Genomic DNA, 26534 nt, shown 5'->3' with positions numbered 1-26534 from the left:
ATTAGTTGGTGCAGAATCTTCTTAGACACTTAGAAAGTTAAACAGCCGGTGCTAAATATTGAAGTTGGTTTTATTACCAGTGCACTAAAGTGATAACTAACCTTAAGCTCAATTGGTAGTGCTCCTGTCTCGAAGTCTGAGATATATGGGTTTCAAGCCTGCTCTAGAGACTCGTTAATAATCATGGTAGCAACTTAGTTGCTCAGTGGGATCTACAGCCTCCCTGAATAATTCAAGGGAAGTTACCAGCCATTTTCCCAGGCTGCTGGCAAAATAGAGTAACTCCAGTGCTTGGATAAACTATTGCACCCAGTGATGTCATGGGCCACTGAGGGGGTTTCACAGAACCACAGATGTCACTGCTGGAGAGCTTTTATATCAGATCAGCAGTACCTGCCTGAGTGGCCCCAGTACAGGAGCAAATGTTGTTTTTAAAGTTCCTCCCGAGGTCATCTGGAATGGAGGTGCCCCCCTGCGCTTTGTGCATCTTCAGTGGTGATGATTATCAGAGCCATTATTGACACTCCAGAGCTAGCCACACACTGAGGTGGCAGTGTGTAATGCTAGCCCTTTGTCAGAAATTGAACAGTGGGCCCGGTGACCTGTCTCTTGGCTTGCGGTAGGAAAGTTACCATTGGCCATCTGTGTGGCTCAGGATCCAGGTGAGACAAATAGTATTTTGGCCTTTGCTGCAAGAGTATTTGAGTTCAGAAGTAGAGATGTTTTAATGCAGTTATACAGGTTCCTGGTGAGACCACACCTGGAGAACTGTGTGCAGGTTTGGTCTCCCTTTCTAAGAAAGGATATACTTGCCACAGAAGGAATGCAGTGGAGGTTTGCTAGGCTGATATAGGAATTACAGTCTGTCCTGTTTTGAGAGATTACTTTAACTGGGCCTGCATTCACTAAATTTAGATGGATGAGAATCAATCTGCTTGGAACCTATAACATTCTAACAGGACTGGACAGACTGGATGCAGAGAGGATGTTTTCCCTGGTTCAGGAGTCTAGAATCGGGGGTTACAGCCTCAGGAGATGAGGTAAATCCTTTAGGACTGAGATGAATAAACATTTCTTCACACAAAGGATATTGAACCTGTGAAATTCTTGACTGGAGAAGGCTGTGAGCACCAAGTCACTGAATTCGATTCGAGAAAAAGAGAGAAAAATTTCTAGATTTTAAAGGCATCCAGGGGTATGGGGAGAAAGTGGGAATACGGCTTTGAGATAGAGGGTCAGCAGGCTCAAAATCATCTACTCCTAATTTCTGTGTTTCTCATCAGGACTCTCCTTGTACACAGAAAATTCTAATCTCTGCTACCCTGCCTAACACATTATTCTAAATATTTAATAACTTCTGAGTTGAAAACATGTTTCCTCTGCATTAACAGCAATGGAAAAAAATCCCTGAGGCCGTTTATTTGAATAAATGAGTCAGTATTAAGTTGCCAGCATAAATAGCAGGTCACCTGAAATTAATATTGATTTCTGCCAACACGCTGCTTTGAGATTCACTTTGGCATTGGCAACTGTTCTGGTCCATAATCACAAGCAATCTGCATTCTGACATTCAAATACAGTCCCACCCACCTTCCGTTTCTTTGTGATAAAACTTCTCTAAACAGTCTCATGCATTGCTTTCATCTTTTGTCAAAATCAAGTTCCTGTTTCAGTACTGAGGTTAGTTGCCCTTATTTGGAAATAATAATAACTTCCAGTTTTGTTTCCTATAGCTAACTCATTGTTCGCTTTATAGTTTTCTACAGCTGTGTTGTACAATGACTGACTCAGTGTGACACACTGGCCAGTTATTAAAAGGTGCAAGATTGGTGTATAATTGTCAAGCATCTGTACCTCTTTACTTGTACTGAAACCCTGCAGGGGGAAAAATACTTCCAGGCCTGGTCAACAACTGCAAACCACCAGAAGTATTCAGGTCGTAAGTCCAAGTTGACTACTGACAACAGAAATCAGACAAATAAACGGGTCAACTTTTTACCTGATTCAGATTGCATAATGAAGTTTCAATTTGATGCACTTCTGTCCAGTTAGTGATGGGATTGAAACCAGGAGCGTGTTCTTAATTGGCTGTATCTATTTTGCTATTCTGTCTATCTCGTTAAGATCCCCTTCGTTCAAGGCTGAGAATTTATGGTTTTCTTCTTGACTCAATTGGCCAATTTTTGGTTCACACTTCACTGCCTTGCCTCTGAGACCTTGTATGTTTCCCACGTAAATTGGAAACTAGGACTGAAGGTGGAGATACCCTTCAGTCATTTTCATAAATGAGAAGTGTCGGTTCAGGACATAACTTGGCTCATTACTACTGTATTTGGACTCCAATTCTTTCATCTTGGCCCTTGGCCAAGTTAACATTCGCAGATGTTGGGGAATGCATGTTACAAATGCTGACTTCTTGTCTGAGCAAGTTTGTACAACGTGCAGTGTTTTATGGCTGCAACTTCAGCATTCCAGTGAGTGTACTAACATTGAGATTCAAACTAAGAAGAAACAACTTCCATTTATTGGGCAGTTTGACTTGGAGGAAGTCATATTAGAGCAATAGTGCAGCAAGACGGAAAGGAGATCAGAGGAATGGAGAATTTGAAGGCATTAAAAAAAGATAAAATGCGTTCTAGAGGGTTTTTCAAAACTAAGAAGCAGCAAGGTGGGGATCTGGGTAAGGAGCTCCAGTGAGAAGAAGCGCGATAGTGGAGCAGAATAAGAGGTGAAACCTGGTAGGGAGGAGGATCAGGAGTTTGTCTCTTGGATAAGATGAGGCAAAACCATAAATTCTGTAATCAGTACCTCAAGGCATAGGGACTAGAGCAATGTCATGTAAAATGAGCACTGAATCTTTTTTTAAAATCATTATTTCATGATGTGGCAGTTGCTGGCAAGGCCAGCATTTGATGCCAATCCCTAATTGCCCTTGAACCAATTGGCTTCCTGGGCCATTTCAGAGGGCAGTAACTTTTTGGGAAGGCGGTTGTAGGATTTGAACCTGCACCTTGTCTCTTCAGCATAGGAACAACACCTCTTTACAGTCACTGGTTTTATTTTCAGTTTCAGGATGATTTATAAAGCGTGCAAAATGAATCTGATGCTATTGCCCAAAAAGCCAAGCTTGCATTATTTAGCACCTGCTGTGCCCCTAGCTCCTTCAGTAGCCTTGGCAATGGATGCTAACCACAGTTAGGCCATCTTTCATGTGAAATTATACTCTCCAATTGTCGCCAATGGCATATGTGATAGAACTCCGAAAATCACCACTGTGCCAATGGAATAATTACCCCTAAATTGCATGGCCTGGCATTTAAAATATTAGACAACAGCAGTTTTTGTGCTTGTTCATGATGTTTTCTGTTAATGGTGAATGTGAAATCTTATCTGTGTGGGCTGGGCACAGTGGATTGAACAACAGGAAATGAAGCACAAAAAATCCACATCCCTTAGCTAATGGAATCCCTCTTTTAGCCAAAAATGACAGAATGCTTGATTTCCTCAGTAGTTAGTTATCCATTAATAATGTTGAACAAACATAGACCTTTGAAACATGTAGTTTGTTTAGCTGTTCATGTAATGTCAGAAAATGACCATTTGTTGTTACATGTAATCCTTTCCTCTGAGTCCTAAGATTTCAGTTGTTCATCTGCAAAATATCCTGCTAACCAGCTGTTATTATCCAGGATTTTTATAGGCAGTAAATAGATTTTCCTTGCACGTGTGCACTCTATTAGGTATTGTAAGTTAAGCCCAGAAAATTGTTAAAATGTTAGAAGCAGTACGGGGTGGGATTTAAAAGCTTCCTGGAGAGAAATTGTTGGTGAGGTGTGAGGGTCTTCAGTTTTACTTGTTAACTGTGAAACATTGCAGATGAAGCAGTTGGAGATGGGAGGTCACACAATGAAACCTCCAGGCACTCAACTAACCAAAGGGTGTGATCAATGGAGAGAATTTACTGTCACACACCCTTGAATGCTGCACAGTGTACTTGAGATTTTTTTAAACCATTCATTGTTCAGTTTATTCACAGTCACAGCCCAGATATATGCAGTAAAATCAACAAAGTAATATCTGAAACCTTCGGCCGTACCAGCCTTTCTACCACCTTCCATTCCTCATTCCCATTGCTATTAAAAATATGACACTCAATAAGCTAGCTCCATTATGGTACATAAAGCCATTGCTTCCCAAACCTGTGATCCCATTTCAAGGATGGAAGGTTGATGTGACCCCTCGGAGACCTTTGAGAGTCTAGGTAGCTTGCCTGTTGGAGCAGGATTAAGACTGATGTAACTCAGAGCTTTCTGGTTGCTGAGTCGTTGGTGCCTTGGAGTATGTGACCCTAAAATTTCAGTTTGTGATCCCATTTGGATCCTGATCCTCACTTTGGAAAGCCCTGGATTAAGGAAGCAAATAGCTTCTCATGTCCTTGAAACACGTCACCAGGCATTTAATGTCATCCTGAACTCAGTACAGTGAATCCTTTGCCTATCATTGCTAACTTTCGCTTAATGCAAAAACAATTTTCTTCTCACCTTTAACTTCCTGTTTTTCACATTTATTTGAAAATGGTTCCTGAACTGTTATTTTGACTTTGCCACGTGGTTTACATTTTTGAATTGCTTCCTCAGAAATTGCTATTTGTCCCAACAACCACGAGGTTCACATTTACAAGAAAGAAGGGTCCAAGTGGAACAGGATTCACGAGTTGAAGGAGCACAGTGGACATGTGACAGGTGAGACCCACTGTACACCATTCTGTCGTATGTCAAGTTGTGCAAGGCATCTGTGACCGTACAAGCTCCCTGTATTAGGGCAGACTTACAGCTTAGTGTCTTATCCATGATGAAACCTCATCACAGGCCAACTAATCTTCTAGACTTTGGATTTCATGAAGCTGAAATGATTCAAAATATTTTCCAAATAAATTATTGTAATGATTTTGCAAATAAGGAAGAACGTTGCGTTTACATAGTGGCTTACACAATCACATGGTGCCTTGAGGTTCTTCAAAGCCAAAATACTTTTGAATTTTAGATATTGTTGTAATTTTGGAAAATTAGCAGAAACTAATACAAATAAAAACATCTTTTATTTAATGATTTGGTGTCCATAGAGGACTCTGTCCAACAGTTACACCTACTCCAAGTTCCAATTGTGACAATTTCCTTCAGTAGCTTTGAATCATTGCAGACTGAATGTATGTGTAATTTACACATTTACACCAATATAGAACATATATGGTGGAGATATTCGAATATATTTTAGGAAGCTTATGCCAGTATAAGGTGCACAGTATAGTTCAATATATCATACGCATGGTATGTTCTAGTATGATCATACACCGGTATAACACATCCAAAATATTTCAGGTTCCCATGGATAGCAGTGGTTCAGACTCTGCAGACAGGAAGGGAATGGATGACCACCGGACAAAACAAGCAAGATAGGCAGGTAGTGCAGGAATTTCCTGTGGCCATTCCCCTGCAAAACAGATACACCACTTTGGATACTGTTGCGGAGAATAACCTCTCGGGAGAAAGCAGCAGCAGCCAAACTTATTGCACCACGATTGGTTCTCCTGTGGAAGGGAGGAGTAAAAAGTGTGCCTGGGCAATAGTTATAGGGGCTTCAACTGTAAGGGGAATAAACAGGTGTTTCTATGGCCGCAAACAAGACTCCAGGATGGTATGTTGCCTCCCAGGTGCTAGGGTCAAGGATGTCTCGGAGTAAGTACAGGACATTCTGGAGGGGGAGGGTGAACAGCCAGTGGTCATGGTATAAGTCAGTACAAATGACATAGGTTTTAAAAAAAAGGGATGAGGTCCCCTAAAAGCATAATACAGGGAGCTAGGAAGAAAGTTAAGAAATCGGATCTCAAAGGTAGTGATCTCAGGATTACTACCGGTGCTACGTGCTAGTCAGAGGAGAAATGACTGCATATATTTATTGAATGAATACGTGGCTGAAAAATGGTGTTAAGGGGAGGGTTTCAGATTCCTGGGGCATTGAGACTGGTTCTGGGTCAGGTGGGACATGTAAAAATTGGACGGGTTACACCTGGACAGGATTGGGACTGATGTCCTGGGGGAGTGTTTGCTAGAGTGGTTGAGGAGAGTTTAAACTAATATGCCGGGGGGGGTGGGAACCAATGTAAGGAGTCAGAGAAGGAGGGAGCAAGGACAAAACCCAAAGGTAGAGAAGGCAATAAGAGAAGTGATAAGCTGAGAAACTAAGGACAAAATTCAAACAGGGCTATTGAGAAAAATAAGAGTGAGACAAACAACATTAAAAAGACGAGCTTAAAGGCTTTGTGCCTTAATGTGTGGAGCACTTGCAATAAAGTGGATTAACTAATTGCGTAGATAGATGTAAATGGGTATGATATAATTGCAATTACAGAGACATGGCTGCAGGGTGACCAGGGATGGGAACTGAATGTACCAGGGTATTCTGTATTTAGGAAGAACAGACAAAAAGGAAAAGGTGGTGGAGTGGCATTGCTGGTTAAAGAGAAAATTAACACAATAGTGAGAATGGATATTAGCTCTGACAATGTGGAGTCTGTATGGGTAGAGTTGAGAAATACCAAGGGGCAAAAAACATTAGTGGGTGTCATATAGACCCCCAAACTGCAGTGGTGATGTTGGGAATGGCATTAAACAGGAAATTAGAGATGCATGTGATAAGGGAATATCAGTGATTATGGATGATATTAGTCTGCACATTGATTGAGCAAATCGAATTAGCCACAATGCCATAGAGAAGGAATTCCTGGAGTGTACACAAGATGGGTTTTCTTGACCAATATGTGGAGGAACCAACTAGAGAGCAGGCCATCTTAGACTGCATATTGTGTAATGAGAAGGGAATCATTGCCAATCTAGCTGTGCAAGACCCCTTGGGGATAAGCAACCATAACATGATAGAATTTTTTATCAACATGAAGAGTGAGATATTTGATTCGGAGACTAGGGTGCTAAATCTTAATAAAATAAACTATGAAGATATGAGGCGTGAGTTGGCCTTGATAGATTGGGGAGAGTTACTTAAAAGGATTCAGCAATGGCAAACATTCAAGGAACGCATGGGGGAACTGCACCAACTGTTTATTCCTATCTGGCGCAAAAGTAAAATGGGTAAGAGGGCCGTTCCATGGCTTACAAAGGAAATTAGAGACAGTATCCGATCCAAGGAAGAAGCGTACAGATTGGCCAAGAAAAATAATACGTCTGAGGATTGGGAGCAGTTTAGAATTCAGCAAAGAAGGACCAAGGGATTGATTAAGAAGGAGGGAATTACAGTATGAAAGTAAGCTTGCAGGGAACATAAAGACTGACACTAAGCATTTCTATAGGTATGTGAAGAAAAAGAGATTGGTGAAGACCAATGTAGGTCCCCTACAGATAGAAACGGGGAAATGTCTCGTAGACTCAGACTCCCTACAGTGTGGAAACAGGCCCTTCGGCCCAACAGGTCCACACCGACTGTCAGAGCATCCCACCCAGATCCATCCCCCATAACCCACTTAGCCTGCACATCCCTGAACACTATGGGCAATTTAGCATGGCCAATCCACCTAGTCTGCACATTTTGGACAGTGGGAGGAAACAGGAGCACCCGGAGGAAACCCATGCAGACAGTCACCCGAGAATGGAATCAAACCCAGGCCCCGGCGTTGTGAGGCAGCAGTGCTAACCACTGAGCCAGTCTGAGCAACTGAATACACACTTTGGCTCTGTCTTCACAAAAGAGGATACAAATCAGATACCAGAAATTTTGGAGAATGCAAGATTTAGTGAGAGGGAAGAATTGAGGGAGATCAATATTAGTGCAGAAATGGTGCCGGGAAAATTGATGGGATTGAAGGTGGATAAATCCCCAGGGCCTGATAATTTACATCCCAAAGTACTTAAGGAAGTGGCTATAGAAATAGTGGATCCATTGGTAGTCATCTTCCAGGATCTTATAGACTCTGGAACAGTCCCTGCAGATTAGAGGGTAGCTAATGTCACTCCAATATTTAAAAAGGGAGGTAGAGACAAAACAAAATAGACCAGTAAGCCTAACATTGATAGTGGGGAAAATTCTTGAATCCACTATCAAGGACTTTATAGCGGAGCATTTAGAAAGCAGTGGCAGCATCAGACAGAGTCAGCATGGATTTAGGAAGGGGAAATCATGCTTAACAAATCTGTTGGAATTGTATGAAGATGTAACTAGTAAAGTTGACAAGGGGGAGCGAGTCAATGTGATGTATTTGAACTTTCTGAAAGCGTTTGAAAAAGTCCTGCATAAGAGATTATTTTGCAAGATTAAAGCACGTGGAATTGGGGCAAGTATGTTGAGATGGATAGAAAACTAACTGGCAGAGAGGAAACAAAGCATATAGGAATTAATGGGTCCCTTTCAAATTGGCAGTAACTTGTGGGGTGCAACAGGGATCGGTGCTGGGACCTCAGCTATTCACAAATATATATTAATGATTTGAATGAGGAAACCAAATGTAACATCTCCAAGTTTGCAGACAATACCAAGTTGGGTCGGAGGGTGAATTGTGACGACGATGCAGAGATCCTTCAGCATGATCTCGACAGTGAGTGGGCAAATCAATGGCGGATGCAGTATAATTTGGATAAATGTGAGGTTGTTCACTTTGGAAGCAAAAACAAGAAGGCAGATTACTACCTGAATGGCTGTAAATTGGAAGAGGGGAGTGTGCAGCAGAACCTGGGTGTCTTTGTGCACCAGCGCTGAAGGTAAGCGTACAGGTGCAACAGGCAGTAAAGGAAGCATATGGTATTGTTGGCCTTCATTACGAGGTGTAGAGTACACAGGAGCAGGGATGTGTTGTTGCAGTTATACAGGGCCTTGGTGAGACCACACTTAGAATATAGTGTGCAATTTTGGCCTCCTTTTCTGAGGAGACCTTTTCCCTTCCTCGCCCTCGAGGTAGTACAGTGAAGATTTACCAGGCTGATTTCCAGGGATGGCAGGACTGACGTATAAGGAGAGATTGACTAGGTTAGGCAGCATCAGAGGAGCAGAAAAGCTGACATTTCACGTTGGGACCCTTCTTCAGGGGTGCCGACCTGAAACGTCAACTTTCCTGCTCCTCTGATGCTGCCTGGCCTGCTGTGCTCCTCCAGCTCCACACTGTGTTATCTCTGACTCCAGCATCGGTAGGTCTTGCTGTCCTTGACTAGGTTAGGATTGTTTTGCTGCAGTTCAGACGAATGAGGAAGGATCTCATAGAGACTTATAAAATTCTAACAGGACTAGACAGGGTAGATACAGGGAGGAGGTTCCCAATGGTGGGTGTGTCCAGAACCAGGGGTCACAGTCAGGATTCAGGGGAGACATTTCTTCACCCAGAGTTTAGTTATTCTCTTACATTTCTGGTCACTAATCATCCCTGCCTTTGGTCAGCTTTAATCTCGGTTGATGACTTTTCTTGTGGTGCAGGTATATTAAGAACTTTTAGATGTTCTTGAGATCTATTCTTTCTTTCTACCTTATGATCAATCCAAATCAAATACGTTGTTTTTGAATTAGGGATTGGCTGGGCTCCAGAGAGCAATCGAATCGTGACCTGTGGCACTGACCGTAATGCCTATGTCTGGACCCTGAAGGGAAATGTTTGGAAGCCTACTCTTGTCATTTTAAGAATCAACCGTGCTGCACGATGTGTGAAGTGGTCACCAAAGGAGAACAAGTTTGCAGTGGGCAGCGGGTCACGAGTGATTTCTGTCTGCTATTTTGAGCAGGACAATGATTGGTGAGTTTGCAGTGACTAGAATATGAAATAAAACTAAAAGAGCAGGTACACAATGGTCAATAAACCAGCAACGCTGATAGGTCATAGAGTTGTTCAGCACGGAACCCTTCAGCCCAATTTGTCCATGCCGACCACATATCCATTTGCCACCATTTGAACCCTATCCCTCTAAACCCTTCCTATTCATATACCCATCCAGATGCCTTTTAAATATTGTGATTGTACCAGCCTCCATCACTTCCTCTGGCAACTGATTCCATACATGCACTACCTTCCTTTTTAAATCTTTCCCCTCTCACCTTAAACTTATACCCTCTAGTCCTGGACTCACCTACCCTGGGGAAAAGTCCATGCCCCTCATGATTTTATAAACCTCTATAAGGTCACCCCTCAACCTCCAATGCTTCAGGGAGAGTAGCCCCAGCCTATTCAGCCTCTCCCTATAGCTCAAACCCTCCAACCCTGCCAACATCCTTGTAAATCTTTTCTGAACCCTTTCAAGTTTCACAACATCCTTCCTATACCAAGCAGACCGGAATTGAACGCAGTGTTCCAAAAGTGGCCTAACCAATGTCCTGTACAGTCGCAATGTGACCTTCCAACTCAATGAACTGACCAATAAAGGCAAGAATACCAAACAGCCAATGGCTGCTGTTGCCCTCTCAGTACAGTCTGCTCATTTCTCAGGCATGGACATTGGAGATTCTTTGAGGGGAAATAATGGGCACATTTGCATCTGGGAGAGCTGGGGTGGCATTTGGTTCTTATAGTGTTACATTGCAGCCTAAATCAAAATCCTCCCATCCCCAATGGTCCTGCAGCAGAGGATTTTGGCCAGGCTGAACTGAGTTTCTGGGGGCAAAGTCCTTGGTTTTAATTAACACAAACTTGGAGTAGCTCCAAAAGTTCCTCTTTGGGAAAATAAGGGAAAATATCAAACGTCACATTCTTTCAGAAGAAAGGGCACTTTTGAGTTTGGGACTAGATGACCTTGAATTCGCAGAACAGATGATGCCGTGTTCAAGCCTGACATACACAAAAACAGAAATTGCTGGAGAAACCCAGCAGGTCTGACAGCATCTGTGGAGAGAGTTTAACGTTTCAAATCCAGTGACTCTCTCCACAGATGCTGCCGGACCTGCTGGGTTTCTGCAGCAGTTTCTATTTTTGTATGTTTCAGATCTCCAGCGTCCACAGTTCTTTGTATTATTTTAGTGATCAATCCTGACTTTGGTACTTAGTGTCTGATAAGGGAAGTGTTCCCTTTCCTAGCACCAGCAACTGTCGGCCAGGACAGAAGAAAACACTTACAGAAATCTTGCATTGCTTGCTGTTAGACAGAACCCTGGATTAAGGAGAATGTGTATACCAAGAAAGAATGAATGGAACACACTGAAAGAAAACCTGGATTCTCTGTGTTCCACATCACATCAGGATTTAAACTTGTACACTTACATTTTACAGGTGGGTTTGCAAACATATCAAGAAACCCATTCGTTCCACTGTACTGAGTCTGGATTGGCATCCCAATAACGTTCTATTGGCTGCTGGATCCTCTGACTTCAAATGCAGGTAATGTGCTCAAGACTTGATGCTTTCATCATTTCAAATGTACTTGGCAAGATTTGAAAAATCAACGTTCAGTCTGCACAACTTGTTTGATTTTATAATTGAAATTCACTGATTCTTAGGAATTCACTTCTCCAGAGTAATGGTCCGAGTCTGTATTATTAATCCAGTGACTAATTACCACGACAGCACCATCCACCCTTTGCATAATACTGCATGTGCTACACTTAAATATCTCTGTCTCTTCTGTGTGTATTCTACATTGGAGTATACAATTTATATTATACTAGAAATGTGACATATGTGGTTGTTGGGACATGAAGCAATTAGGAAATGTAAATCAGGTGACAACTCAGGCATGCTTATGTTAAGGGAATAATACTGTTGTAAATTGTTGAAAGCCAGGAAATTAAAAAGGAGAAGCAAATTGTTTTTACACATAGGATAATAAGGAGTAAAAACAAAACATAGGAATTGACATTGCTCTTGATCACCAGTTCTTACCACGCCTACTGTCTTTCCTGTCTATTCACATGTTTTTTCACTCTCCTTCTGATCTCCTGCATTCAGGATTTCTCAGGGAAGGTAGTCATGTCACGTCACTGGATTAATGATCCAGAGGTCCAGACTAATGAGTGTGACCATGGAATTGTCTTCGATTTTTGTAAAAACCCAATTGATTCCTTTATGTCCATCACGAAAGCAAATCAACTGTCCTTAACACAGTCTGGCCAACGTGGTTGACTCTTAACTGCCCTCGGAAATAGCGAGGCAAGCCATTCAGTTTAAGAAAAATATAGGGATCAGCAACAAATGCTGGCCTTGCCAGTGATTCCAACATTCCATAATGAACAAATTAAAAATAGTTTACAGTGTGTGGAGTAATGAGTGTGTGCATTGAAATCTACATCTCCACTCTCAGGAGAATTATTTTACATTATGTGCAATGTCACACTGACCCCGATATTACACCAATGATTTAATCTGATTTCATCTGAGGCACCTTTAAAGCTGCCAAAATAGGTTTCAGTTGTTTGGAGCAGGATGCTGGGGTAAAGAAAATCAGCCTCTGCTACCTGCTCCTGGTTTGAAGCCCATTACCAAATGTCAGGGTCAATCTTGGATGTGTGAAGCTCCACAAAAAAGGCCCTCACCATTGCCTCACAGATCACATGCCATGAATTCAGGGAGGTAAAAACAATAGCAGTGAAGCTTTCCTGTTCTCAACCTAGTTTCATTACTGTCTGTGGATTTAAGATGAACAACTTGAAATATCGCATTGAGTCTCGTATCAAGCAATGCAAATCCTTAAAGCTGAGCCAGAGTGCAAATGACGCAAGAGTAATATGTGAAAAAACTCTTTTGCATTGTGAGTAGTTAGGGTCTGGAAGGCACTGCTTGGAAATGAGATGAAGGCAGGTTCAATTGAGGCATTCAAGAGGGGCATTTGATTATTAATGATAGAAATAGCGTGTAGGGATATAGGGAAAAGGCAGAAGATTGGTGCTACGTAAAAGAAACAGTGTAGGCAGTATGGGCGAAATGGCCTCCTGTGCCATAGATAACAGTATGGAGCTGGAGGAACACAGCAGGCCAGGCAGCATCATAGGAGTAGGAAAGTTGACGTTTTGGGTCTGAAGAAAGGTCCCAACCGGAAACATCAACTTTCCTGCTCCTCTGAAGCTGCCTGGCCTGCTGTGTGTTCCTTCAGCTCCACACAATGTCATCTCTGACTCCAACTTCAGCAGTTCTGACTATCGCCTTCTGTGCCATATCACTTCTATGATTTGGAGGTGCCAGTGTTGGATTAGGGTGGACTAAGTCAGAAGTTACACAACACCAGGTTATAGTCCAAGAGTTTATTTGAAATAAAAAGCTTTTGGAGCGTAGCCTCGTTAACAGGTGAAGTGAGAGAGAAGCACACAGACAAAATTTATGGACAGAGAGATCAAAAGACCATACAAATGGTGTGAGCGGAGTGTCAAAAAATAAATCCCTGTAGGTGATCCAAAGTGTTAGACAGTGTGAGTAAAATGTCAACAGCTATATAACAAGTACAGGATGACCTATAATCCGATTAAATGAGGCAGAGATAATTACAAAAAATTAAAAATAAGGTGGTGCTGGAGACAAACCAAATGACTGGAATAACATATAACAGTCGCATGCCGAGGGTCTAGCCAAAGTCATAAGTAATCCAAAACTGTACAAACTAAGGTAGAGAGATCATAACAATTTATCCAGGTGATGCTGACAAAACAGGAGAGTAAGGACAATTCTACAGATACAGAATGGTGTGGTGGGGTCACACTTAACACGACATGAACAAAGATCATGGTTGAGGCTGTCTTCATGGGTACGGAACTTGGCTATCAGTTTCTGCTCAGTGATTCTGCGTTGTTGTGCATCTTGAAGGCTGCCTTGGAGAAAGCTTACCCGAAGATAGGCTGAATGTCATTGACCACTGAAGTGTTCCCCAACTGGGAACACTCTCAGGACCAATCACAACACTGGCTCCTCTTTTGTCTGCTGTTTTGATGAGATTGTCATACAGAATAGAACGCACTACTGCAAAGAAGCAAATTGACAACTGATCAACCAGGAGCACTACAGATAACTCTGCCGATCTGAGCAAAGAACACACCCACTAACTGAACAGACTGATGAAGACTTTTGATCCAGACCTTCAGAGTATCCTATGCACTCTCTTCCCGCATAGTTCTCGCATAGGAGACTTTTAATGCCTTCCTAAGATACACAAAGTCAACACACCTGGACATCCCATCATATCAGGCAATGGGACCCTGTGTGAGAACATCTCTGGCTATGTCAAGGGCATCTTGAAACCCACTGCACAAGGAACATACAGCTTCTGTCACGACACTACAGATTTCTTAGAAACTTAGCACCCATGGACCAGTTGAACCACGACATTCCTTGTCACAATGGACGTTTTGGCACTCTACACCAGCATACCCCATGACAAAGGCATCGCTGCAACAGCCTCAGTACTCAATACCAACAACTGCCAATTTCCAGGCTCCATCCTACACTCATCCACTTCATCCTCGACTACAACATCTTCACCTTCAACAACCAGTTCTTCATCCAAATACATGGCGCAGCCATGGGGACCAAATTTGCACCCCAATATGCCAACATTTGCATGCACAGGTTCGAGCAAGACTTCTTTGCTGCATAGGACCTCCAACCAACGCTATACACCAGATATATTGACATTTTCTTCCTTTTGGACCCCTGGCAAGGAATCACTGAAACGACTACATAGTGATATCAGCAAGTTTCATTCCACCATCAGACTTGGTCTAATTCTTGGACACAGCCATCTCCATCCAGTACAGGCACCTCAGTACCTCACTCTACCGTAAGGCCATGGATAACCTCATGATGCTGCACTTCTCTATCTTCCACCCGAAACATGTTAAAGAAGCCAACCCATACGGGCAAGCCCTGACATATACAGGATCTGCTCAGATGAGGAGGGACGTGGCAGACACCTAAAGATTTTAAAGTGCATCCTCATAAAAACAAAAACTCATTGATCGCCAGTTCCGATGTGCTACAGTGAAAATCTGCAATGACCTCCTCGGAAGACAGACACAGGATATGACCAATAGAGTATCCTTCATTGTCCAGTACTTCCCCAGAGTGGGGAGACTACGTCATATTCTTCGTAGCCTTCAACATGTCATTGATGATGATGAGCATCTTGCCAAGATCATCCCCACACCACCACTTGCCTTCAAACAACCGCCAAACCTTAAACGGACCATCATTCACAGCAAACTACCCAGCCTTCAACACAACACCGCACAACCCTGCCATGGCAACCTCTGCAAGACGTGTCAGATCATCGACATGGATGCTACCATCACACGCGGGAACACCACCCACCACATACACGGCAATGTGACTCTGCCAGTGTTGCTTATCTCATGCGCTGCTGGCAAGGATGCCCCAAGGTGTGGTATATTGACAAGACCATATAGGCACTATGACAATGGATGATTGGACACTGTGCAACAATCACCAGACAAGAATGGTCCCCACCCCCCCAAGTCAGGTAAAACTTCAGTGGTCAAGGACATTTAACCTCCAATCTTCAGGTAAGCATCCTCCAAGGCAGCCTTCGAGATGCACGACAACACAGAATTGCCGAGCAGAAACTGATAGCCAAGTTCCATACACGTGAAGACAGCCTTAAAAGTGATCTTGGGTTCATGTTGTGCTACATGTGACCCCACCACACTTCTGTATCTGTAAAATCGTCCTCACTCTCCTGTTTTGTCACCATCACCTGGATAAATTGTTATGATCTACCTTAGTTTGTACACTTTTGGATTATTTATGACTTTAGTTGGACGTTATTCTAGTCACTCGGTTTGTCTCCAGCACCACCTTATTTTTAATTTTTTGTAATTATCTCTCTGCCTCGTTTAAATCGGATTATAGGTCATCCCTTTGCTTGTTAACCGCTGTTGACATTTTACTCACACCATCTTAACACTTTGGATCACCTACAGGGATTTATTTTTCGACACTCCGCTCACACCACTTGTACGTTCTTTTTGATTTCTCTGCCAATAAATTCTGTATCTGTGTGCTTCTCTCTCACCTCACCTGCTCGGAAAGCTTTTCATTTCAAATAAACCTATTGGAGTATAACCTGGTGTTGTCTGACTTCTGTGATTCTGATACTATTGGATTTGTCACAGTGCTTGGCAGTAGCTAGCTGTAGGAATGTAGTTTCATTGCCAGCATTCTAACTACACTAAAACGTTCTCATCATCAGGGTTTTCTCTGCCTACATTAAGGAGGTTGAGGAGAAACCATCACCCACGCCGTGGGGTTCAAAGATGCCATTTGGAGAACTTTTGTTCGAGTCCAGTGGAACTGGAGGTTGGGTTCACGGAGTCTGTTTCTCTGATAGCGGGAACCGCTTGGTCTGGGTCAGCCATGATAGCACTGTGTGTGTCACGGACGCCAACAAGAAGTCAACGTAAGCCTCCATTTTAATCCACACTCAATACAGTTTGAGAACACATTTTTAAATGCAAAAATGGTCCAAACACAATAGGTTTTCATAATGTGGTATTTTGTGGGTAAAACGTACTTTTTTTTTAAGAAATGTCAGACAGAACAGTAGTCGTGTTTAACATCAAACTGCTACCGGTGTGGAGCCCCTCTTACACTTTGCATCGATAGTGGTCACCTGGTTATTGGACAAAGGTATTCACAGTACTGCTCTGAGCAGGTTTTGTGGCAACACACACCTCTGTTCCAGAGTGTACGCGTTTTTACGTTGAGAGACCTCTGCACCATTCTCTCATTCAATCAGGCTAATGCACGTATTCCCAGTAACATAATACCTGTTAATGATGGGGTAGAAAATAGACTTCATTGTGTCTATGTTACTGACCCAATGCTGATATACGACCAATTTTGGGGACTAACCTTCTGTGACCCAAGGAGGTCTGCAATTTAGTTGGATAATTGCTCAGGCGTCATTGGCCAGTCGGTGAAGAAGGCAATCAGATTCTTGCCTCTTTAACTCATTTAAGGGCTCTTCAGGAAGCTGACGTCCCTCAAAGTCAGGTAGGCCAAGGCTGCTTTTGTTGTACTTTATTGACAATGAGTGCATCTGAGGGATGGCTGCCCCAGTCACGTTTGATTGAAATTTAATTTGTGGAAATGAAAGCAGGATCCTTTCTCCCCTCTCCACAACAATACTGCTGTCTGTCAGCGCTTCCCCTCCAGGTGTCTTGCACTCTGCTTAACATCCACATCAATAAGGCTGCTGGCCCAAATATCCTTTCTATGCTATGGGAAAGCTGACCCAGATTTCAGGCAACCCACTGGTCTCCTCATCCAGCTATGATATAACCTTTCATCCTGAAACCAGGTGCTCATGAATCTAACTTCTGTGTTCCTTTCATTCCTATTGATGACTAAAGCACAGGGTTAGTGATAGCATGTTGCTGCTCTTAAATGACTGTGACCATATTTAACATTTGTTATCTCGTTATTTGTGCAACTAAGCAGTACAGACAAGTCCACAACCCAACTTTCTGCTGTTTGCAGAGATCTACACTAGGCCTCAAATTGTCTTGCCTCTGGAATGTTAATGTGTTGGGGAAGGATACAGTTGGGTTATGTTCAGAGATGTGCCTAGATTATGCAGCTAAGGCCAGGTGCAACAGTGTCTCAGAGCCTAATGGCCTCGTTCTGTACTGTAATACTTCCGAGACTTAGCATCAACAAGTTCCTGGGATATGTTATCTGTTCTTTGTTCGTTTTGCTACTGACCCGAGTTATTTTCTCTTGCTTACAGGATTGCTACCCTTGACACTGCATCTCTACCTCTCCTGACTGTTACATTTATCACCGAGAGCAGTTTAGTGGCAGCGGTAAGTCACTTTGCCAGACACCAGTGGATTTCTACAAACAGGATCTGGTATCTAAGTGTCGCTGTGTCCACAAGGGACCAAGCTGCTTAGAGGGAATTTCTTCTCAAACATTGAAAAATATGTACTTAGTTGATGGCTAGCAACCAGAGTAATAGTCAATAGGTACTTTTCAGAGTGGAGGAAGATTTGTATTGGAGTTCCCCAGGTGTTGGTATTGGGACTGAAGCTTTTCCTATTTACATTAATGATCTGGATCCTGGTGTGCAGTGATAATCTCAAAGTTTGCAGACTGTACCACTGAAGGGCAAAGTGTTAAACCTCAAAAGGACACTGACACATTGGCTGGATAGGTGGCAAATTAACAGAGTGCAGAGAAGTATGAGGTTGATACATTTTGGAATGAACAACATAGACACATCGTTAAAATAAAGGTCATTATTCTAAAGGGTGCTCAGGATTAGAGAAACCTCGATGTATAAATGCATAAATCATTAAAGTAGCAGGATAGCTAGAGAGAGCTATTAATAAAGCACTGTATTCTCGGCTTCGTAAATAGGTACATAGAATACAAGAGCAGGGAGATGATAAATTTATGTTAGATACTGGTCAGTCCCCAGCTGGAGTACTGTGGACAATTCTAGGTACCACACTATAGGGAGGATGTGAAAGCACAGGAGAGAGTGCAGAAGACGTTACAAGAATGTTTCCAGGGATGACACTTTCATTTCTGAGGATTGATGAAGAAGTGGAACTGATTTCCTTTGAGAGTTTGTTAAGAGACTGATAAAATTTGTCAAAAATCATGTGGGGTCTGGACAGAGGAGAAACTGTTCAAGTACCAGAGGTCACTGTTTAAGAGTTTTACAATAAAACACAAAAATACAAGATGAGAACAAGTGAGTAGTTGAGAGTCTGGAATGCACTGCCTGGAAGTGGTAGTGGAAGCAGGTTCAATGAGGCATTCGAGAGGACATTATTTAAATAATCAATCACCCAATGCACAGGGTTATGAGGAAAAAGCAGGAATAAGATTGGTGCTCAATTAAAATGCTTAGTCAGTGTGGGCAAGATGAGCCAAATAGCCTCCCACTGCAACATAACAATTCTATGATTCTTCGAAAACAAGTATGTGAAAGAACTGAAGAGGGATATCAGAACTCTGGAGGAGATGGAGCTGAAACTGATTTTAGTGGTATGGTACCTGGATGTAAAGTAATTGGAAAAGCTTGGGACAAGGAATTCTAGGGTCAGGTCATTTAATGGAAGTGCTGAAAATTATGAAGTGTTTGAGTATATAAAGAGATACTGTCTCCACTGGAGAAGGGTCAGTAATCAGAGGACACAGATTTAAGATAATTGTCAGAAGAGCCAACAACAATGACATAGATCAATAAATTTCTGAAACGTGACAAAATATCCCAAGGCACTCCACAGGAGCATTATCAAATATTAAAAGTTGCAGAAGATCTAAGGTTTGGTCAAAGAGGTAGGTTATAAAGTGCTTTGAAAAAGAAAATTTCCGTGGTCTAGCAGGCTGTTAGTATGGGACTGACTCAGAATCCTTTATCCCAGCATTCACTGTTGCTGCTAACTTAATGCAGCTTTCCCAAAGAGATGACACTCAGGTGTTTGGCTTACCCCGCTTCTCCTCTCCTTCCCCCACACGACATTAAATTGTGCCCTCAAAGATACGAGCCCATGCACAGAGTGAGGTAGCGAATTTGAAATTTAAGGTGCTTCTTAACTGGGATGCAGGTAATAGTTTCAGACAGAAATGAGGAATTTCTTCTTTATGAAGGTAGTGAATCTATGCAATTGTTTGAGAGGCTGGGTTATTAAATATATAAGGCTGAGATAGACGGATTTTTAATCAGTAAGGAAATCAAGGGTTATGGGGAAAAGGCAGTAAAGTAGAATTGAGGATTATCAATAACTCTAACAATATCTCATGAAGCAGATTTGATGAGCTGAATGGCCAGCCTCTGGTCCTATCACTTGTGCTTAGTGAGTACAAGAGTGACAGGTGACGATCAAAAAAGCCCTAAAAGGAGCACGTTAAGTTCTAATTTTTGAAGGGAATTGGATGTGAAGTTTTGCTGTACCAGGCTTATGCTTTGCAAAGTGTTGCTGCTGAAGGAGGCAAGTTATATTTGGTCATCCCAGGAACTAATATGGCTGAGTCAGTACATGTCTACTGTGCTCATATCAAATAAAGGATACTGCTCAGGCTGAGCAAACCATAGTAGTATGTCGAACATTGAATTGGCCTAGCGCCCAAGCAAAGAGAGGTATATCTATCAAATTGCTCATTTCAGATGCTGCCAGCTAGCAAGTAAGGCCAACCTCATGCTGATATCCTGTGAAAGTTAGCCTGCTGACTAGATTTGCACATGAAGGATTGCTTGTGCCTGGATATCCTTAGCCCAGCATTAGTTCATGCCTTTAGTAAGAAAGCAATTAGAAAGATAAATCTTTTCCAAGTTTTACATTGAATCACTTGGGTGTATTATCTTACATAATGCACATTAATAAAAGATGATGGCAGGCAAAGAGACTGTAAAATTCATTCCCTAGGTGTAAGTAGATTGCAACTTAGGAACTGAAGATTCATTTTGAGTCTGCCGCCTTTTCTTAGGGTCATGACTGCTACCCAGTGCTGTTCACTTATGACAGCACCAAAGACACAGTGACAATCGGCAAGAAGCTAGATGTTCCCAAGCAGAATGTGCAACGTGGAATGACAGCTTTAGCAAAATTCAGGAACCTGGACAAAACTGCATCAGCTGATAACACCACCACCACCCTGGAGACCCTACACAAGAACAGCATCAGGTAAGGAGAGTACAGCTGTCTTTCATAAGTACCACTTCACATGTCTGCTCATTGTACCATAATGAACTTTACAACTCTCCTCCTCATTGCCTGCCATTTTGATAAAATAAAATGCCCTAGACCCAGGTGGTGAGAACAGCAAGCATAAAATGGTCTCTTGGTGTGAGACTTAAATGAAACACTTCAAACTTGAAGACAATTAAATGATGTAAATAGCTTGAGTCATCTAAATTTTAAAACCTGAGCATCTGGCTTGGAAAGAAGCCTTACTATCCCAGCTCCCCTTAATCACCACTTTCTCCATATTAAGTGTTGTCTGTAAACAATAATGACCTGGGTTTGCCCATTAGTGCTTTCACAAGAATGGGACAAGCCAGAATGGGCTGTCCATCCTGTACCTGCTTCTGAGGAATGTTCAGTTGCAGCATGACCTATGAGAAGGTGCTCTCAGTGAGAATCAAAGGAACTTTGCAACATCCAAGTGTGTTCAGGGTGTTGATGCCTCCACCTCCAGTATGGAGTTCTGACTGCTGGACTGATCCCTCAGAGTGTAGCTGAGGTCAATCATACAGTTCATCAGACAGCAGATATTATCTGATGAGTTTTCCTGGAGGAATGATAGCATCCCTCACAAAAGGAAAACTGTTCAGAACACTGAGGTGAGAACGAGGAAATAAAGTTGTGCAGCTTAGGAGTAAAGGGTTTCAGAGAGGCAGTGAAACCAAGTGACTTGGAGAGAGAATTGTGAAAGGCAGGGAAGCAGTCACCTGTAATCTAATTCTTTGCCACGCAGTGCAGTTTAAACATTTATTTTCTTGTAATGAATTCAGTGTCCACACCCAGAGAGACTGGCTTGAGAACAAGTCAGGCAGTCTATTATGCAATGTCGTACGTTCCATTGATTCACTTGTTTTGTTGGTTTTCTGATGTTTTGACTCTGAGCTCTGCCTTTACTACAAACCATTTCCCGGTGAACAAGCAGAGACAGAATCCTCAACTGATATGACATTTTAAGGTTCTGTGTCTCTATGTAGTATGTTATACGCCTGCCTCTGAATTAGTTCCAAAGACGTTGTTAAGTTTATACCTTGCCATACTGAATAGGTTTCACAGGAGCAAGTTTATCACTAAAGAAACCAATTGATGTTTAAAGGTTCAAAATTGCAGAGTATTACAGAACAGAATCTTATGTTAGAATGAAAACCAAGGATTCTCAACTTGACAGCCCATAAGTTGTTTCTAAATAGCTGACTTCCTCGATTTCTGTTCTATAGTAAATCAGGTCTGAGTTCAGGTCTTGTCAGTCACTGTTATGCTGTCACTCGAAGGCACTCAACATTTTCCCCAGCTGAAATGCAATGTGCTGTTCTGCTGCCTTTATGTAAAGCACTATGTCTGGGCCACATGACTAGAAAATTACAAGGCAACTTCACAGTGCTCCTGCCTGGTTTCAGTATTTATAGATTAGATTCCCTCAATTCTTCCTTTTTGTTACAGCCAAATTTCAATCGTTGAGGGTGGAAAGAAGAACTGTTCTAAGTTTTGCACCACTGGTATGGATGGTGGAATGGCAATCTGGGATATTAAGGTAAAAATTACACTGACTATTCCTCTCCACTTCTCCCACCGCCTGCACCAAATGTCTCAACTTATCAAATTTGGGATACAACCTATAAGAGTCGCTGCTGCAATATAGCAACACACTTAAGTGTGGTACTGAGCTTCATAAAACAGGAGGCCTGGTCTGTGATCTGATCTCAGCACTTGGGACCAGCTATTACTTATTGTGCCTTCCCCCAACTCTCGTGAGAAAGGATATAGGACCAGTATTCCCACCGAGAGCAATCAGAGAAGTAGGGTGGAGAAAACAAGCCCCATCCCCATGCTGAAATAGATAAACAAACAAACATTTCAAATTTTGACAATCTACATTAAAGGTGCAATCTGTTGCTAGTTCTGCTATAGAAAACTTTTTTTTTTTGAAAATATATTGATGTGTTTCATTCACTTTCCTCCTATTGTCCAGTTGCAGCATCTCAAATTTCTTTTTAAATTAATCCATGGTGCTGAGTTCAAACATCTGGCCACCAGGTGGTGTAGTGAATTGAGAGTCTCTTTCATCTTCCTGAACAGAAAAATCTCCTGACACTACCAGCTTTATGGGCTGCACAGCTCAAAGCATCTTACAGTTTAGCACAAACTGGGAAAACTCAAGCTATAAAGTTGAGGGCCAGTTTGGGAAATTGAAAGATTTTTTTTCCCCCAAGGTGGTTTTACTCATTTTTGAAGTAGAATGTTTGAAACTTCGTCCTGTAATTTACCAATTCTGGGTTTGCTCATTGCTGCTAATGGAAGCCAAAATTGGAGTGTGGCATCTCGTTACAAAACAGCATGGTAAAAGGGCATTTGCAGATTCCTTGTCTTAAAATCTGAAGATTCTTTTCTTTCCCCCCACAGACGCTGGAAGCTGACTTGAAAGATTTGAAGATTGTCTGAATCATTGAACCAATGTCTTAAAATCTGCAAGTCCTTAAACTGCCCTGCCATTCTTTTTCACATACCTATGCTTAATGCAATATATTTTCAACCAATTCAAATAAGGCAAAGGACATTGACTGAGTGATGCCCTTTATTATAATCCATGTACCTAACAATGCCTGGTACACTTAAAGGTACAGGAGTCTGAAATTCAGTGAATTGCTTTGCAAAGACTCTGTGCTTTACTTTTGAATGCTGCATATGGTGCCTTGGGCAAGTTCCATTTAGTATCCTCAGGGGTTTGTCAGTTTAAACTTAAGATTTTCTAAAAAGCAAGAATCTGCGCTGTTTAATTAGTTTCAGGCTATCTTTGCTGGTCATAAGATGAAATCTATCAAAATTCTTGCAATAATAAAATTAACTAATCAAGCACATTTTAGTTCTCATTTGTTTTTCTTCTGGTTGCAACTGGGGAACAAACAAAGCCTGTGAATAAGCAATTCTTCCATTAAATGTGGACAAAAAGTAAAATACTGCACTCACCTCTAGTGAGAATGTTTAAGCTGTGTCAGTATCACAAAGGATGCATGCTCGGTGGGTACAAGACAGGCAAAAACATTATTAATCTGACCTGTGCTGAGGGTTGTTTTGGGGTCTTATGTTGCAGTTGCATAGTTGTTTTACATATTTCTTCAACTTAGACCCTTTGTATTTCATTATCACTTACTACGCTGAAGGTTTTCAATAAGGATAAATAGGTGGCTAGGTAACCAAAGTACACTGAAGGTGATAGGCAAAAAGACAGGGGCTGGGGAGAGAAGAACTTTTTTCAAGCAGTGATTGAAATTCTTTTCATTACCCTTTCAGAACACTATATTTAACTCTATTTTTGAAAGTTAAAAGAAAAAATTATGGGGATCAGGACTAATCAAATAGCTCAGCAAACTGGCACAGACTGATAGATCAAATTGTGTTCTACTGATTGCATTAGCATGCTCCATCTTTGTAAATTATTTACAGGCTATTGAAACTGTTGCTCCCTCACTTCATACACATTGTTCTCCTGTCCACTCCACTTTTGGTCAGAGCTTAAGGTATTCCAGCTCTTATCTACCAACAGGTCTCGACCCAAATTGTTTCATTGTTGTTTTCAGGTGTAGGGGAGTTTATGCGCGTTTCTGATGACTAATTGAATTGTTGTAATCCCTGATCTACAGCTATTGCTGCCATCTTGTGCTTCAACTCCAAACTGCAGGAACATTGGCACAACAAAGGCTATTTAGCCTCAAACCAGTTCTTCTTTCTCATGACAACATGACTAATTTGTTACTTACCTTAATATCTTTGGCTAATATCTAGCACCTATTGTTTGTGGGGGGTTTCTAAATTTCAGTCTTGAAATTTGTCACTAATTTTTAAGACTATATCCCCTTTATGTTGACAATTCATTAGGAGAAAATTTCTTCCAATCTATTTTACTCCAAGCTTTGGTCAAATCATCTACCATGCTTCTAAATTCCAGGAAATACAACCCTAGTTTTACTTAGTCTTTGAAGCTCTGATATCATTATAATACACTACATGTTGCAGGGCATAAATGTACCGTTCAAAACTGGTCAGTCCTTCATGTGTGGTCTAATCATGTGCTCTGTATAGCTGCAGCATAACTAAGACCTTTGTAATCTAATCCCCAACTATAAATTATTTTCTGTACCTGTTTATGGTATTTAAATTACTTGTACTTAAACCCCCAAGTCACTTTGCAGCTCCACTGGTCCTAGCTTATCACCATTCAAAAAGTATCCTTTTATCAGTCCTAAGTGAATAACTTCACATTTAACTACAATAAAACCCATTTACTTGATCAGCAGATCCAAATCATCATCATGTGGGATTTGACATACCTGCCCAAAGTTCTTAATCTGTCTCATTCCACTCAACTCACTTCCTCACCAGATTAATGTCCTCAACTTTAACCAAGTCTGTTATGGGGGATTTTATTGACTAATTTCTGGAAATTCAGATAAATATCATCTGACATTTCCATGCCACTACTTTAGCCACTCATTCATAATTGATTTACTAACAGGTCAATTTAAAAGAAAATGCTGAACAATTGTAGCATCTTTACACTAAAATCTGCTACCGGTGGTTACCCTGTGAGATGTTCTCACTATGTGAACATCTGCTCAATTAAACATTTTCAAAATTACTACACTCCAAACATCCTGTATTAAGATCCCTCTTTGAAACATTTCAAATTCTTTATGAACCAAGACAAAATTAATAACACTTGTGAACAAGGACTGGTATGTGGGCTTGATCAAATGACTTCATCTGAGAAGACCCTGGCCCAGAAGTTCAGCCAGGAAACTCCATCAAAGGTAAGACTACTTTTAGTTTGATCTGGGTCCAATATATGGATTGGAAAACTTACAATGAAATTCAGAGAGCCTGATGTGTGGTGCTGTCAAACACACTCATAAGCCATGTTTGCTACTGTATGAACAGATTCACTTCTAGCTCTGCAACTGTGTCCACCTCTACCGGGGGACAAATGTACAGATATGACTTACAAACGTGATCACCTACAGGTGTGTATTAGACCTACATCAGACATGAGCGTTGCCTCATGCTTGCAGCTATTTTACATTGTCCTATATTGTGTTCTGATTTGCAAATAGGCTTGAGAACAGAACCTGTTCACAACCTCGGGCATATGTGTATTGTTATTATAAAAGTAGAACTTTTCCTTCTAACAGCATCCCTGACTTCTGGTTACAGTAAGTAATGACCTAGTTCTGTGCAAGTGGCATTAATTCTTCAGGAAAAGAAAACACTAGTCTGATTATTTTTACATTTCCAGCTTAGTTGTCATTCTAAGCTTTGGGCTTACTCAGCTGTAACACATTGCGAATACTATGGAGACTGCTAATGTTGAGAATTTTAACAGTTCCTTTTGAATTGACATTGTTTAAAATAAACAAACAATCTCCTAGATGAGAAACTCACCATACCTGTTTCTACAATAAAAATTACATACAAATTTAATTACAGGCATGGGCTGAAATCAATTTCTTCCAATTCCAAACAAAACTATGTCCTTTTCATGAAGTTCATGCTGGCATTAAAAGGCTTCATTAGCCTTCAGCCTTTCCATTCTACATTCCTCAACTTCATCCTGTGCAGCTACCATCTACCACTCGGGAAACAAATTCAAATTTACTTATCCTTTTTGAATCTGCATGCTGAGCTACCTGAAGTTTGCTTCTTTAAATAAAAATTGACTTGTTCGGTCTGCAGTTGATATTTGTTGAATATAGCTGGCATCAAATTTTGCAATAGAGACTCATTTCACTCTTGTTCATTAACAGACAATATTTTCCTCCAGCAGAGACCTATAAGTAATGACTCTTATCCAACATAGTTTTACTTGCACAAGG

At 41.5% G+C, this 26534-nt stretch overlaps 1 protein-coding gene across 1 annotated transcript in view; it reads left to right on the top strand.

The window, feature by feature from the left end:
• LOC109920336 (actin-related protein 2/3 complex subunit 1B-like) overlaps window positions 1-23525 on the top strand; it is a 38737-nt gene extending 15212 nt beyond the window's left edge. Inside the window, exons 3-10 of the mRNA XM_020520376.2 lie at window positions 4638-4742; window positions 9562-9784; window positions 11249-11356; window positions 16167-16373; window positions 17706-17781; window positions 20417-20613; window positions 22111-22201; window positions 23071-23525. Of these exons, the coding sequence (XP_020375965.1) occupies window positions 4638-4742; window positions 9562-9784; window positions 11249-11356; window positions 16167-16373; window positions 17706-17781; window positions 20417-20613; window positions 22111-22201; window positions 23071-23109 (1046 nt within the window). The 3' untranslated portion in view covers window positions 23110-23525. The remainder of the gene's footprint in view (window positions 1-4637; window positions 4743-9561; window positions 9785-11248; window positions 11357-16166; window positions 16374-17705; window positions 17782-20416; window positions 20614-22110; window positions 22202-23070) is intronic.
• The last annotated feature ends 3009 nt before the right edge of the window (window positions 23526-26534 follow it).

This window comes from Rhincodon typus, chromosome 21 (assembly GCF_021869965.1).
Source record: "Rhincodon typus isolate 14 chromosome 21, sRhiTyp1.1, whole genome shotgun sequence".
Classification (NCBI taxonomy): Eukaryota; Metazoa; Chordata; class Chondrichthyes; order Orectolobiformes; family Rhincodontidae; genus Rhincodon; species Rhincodon typus.
Note: the sequence above shows the minus strand (reverse complement) of the source record. Positions and strands in the feature narration are given on the sequence as shown.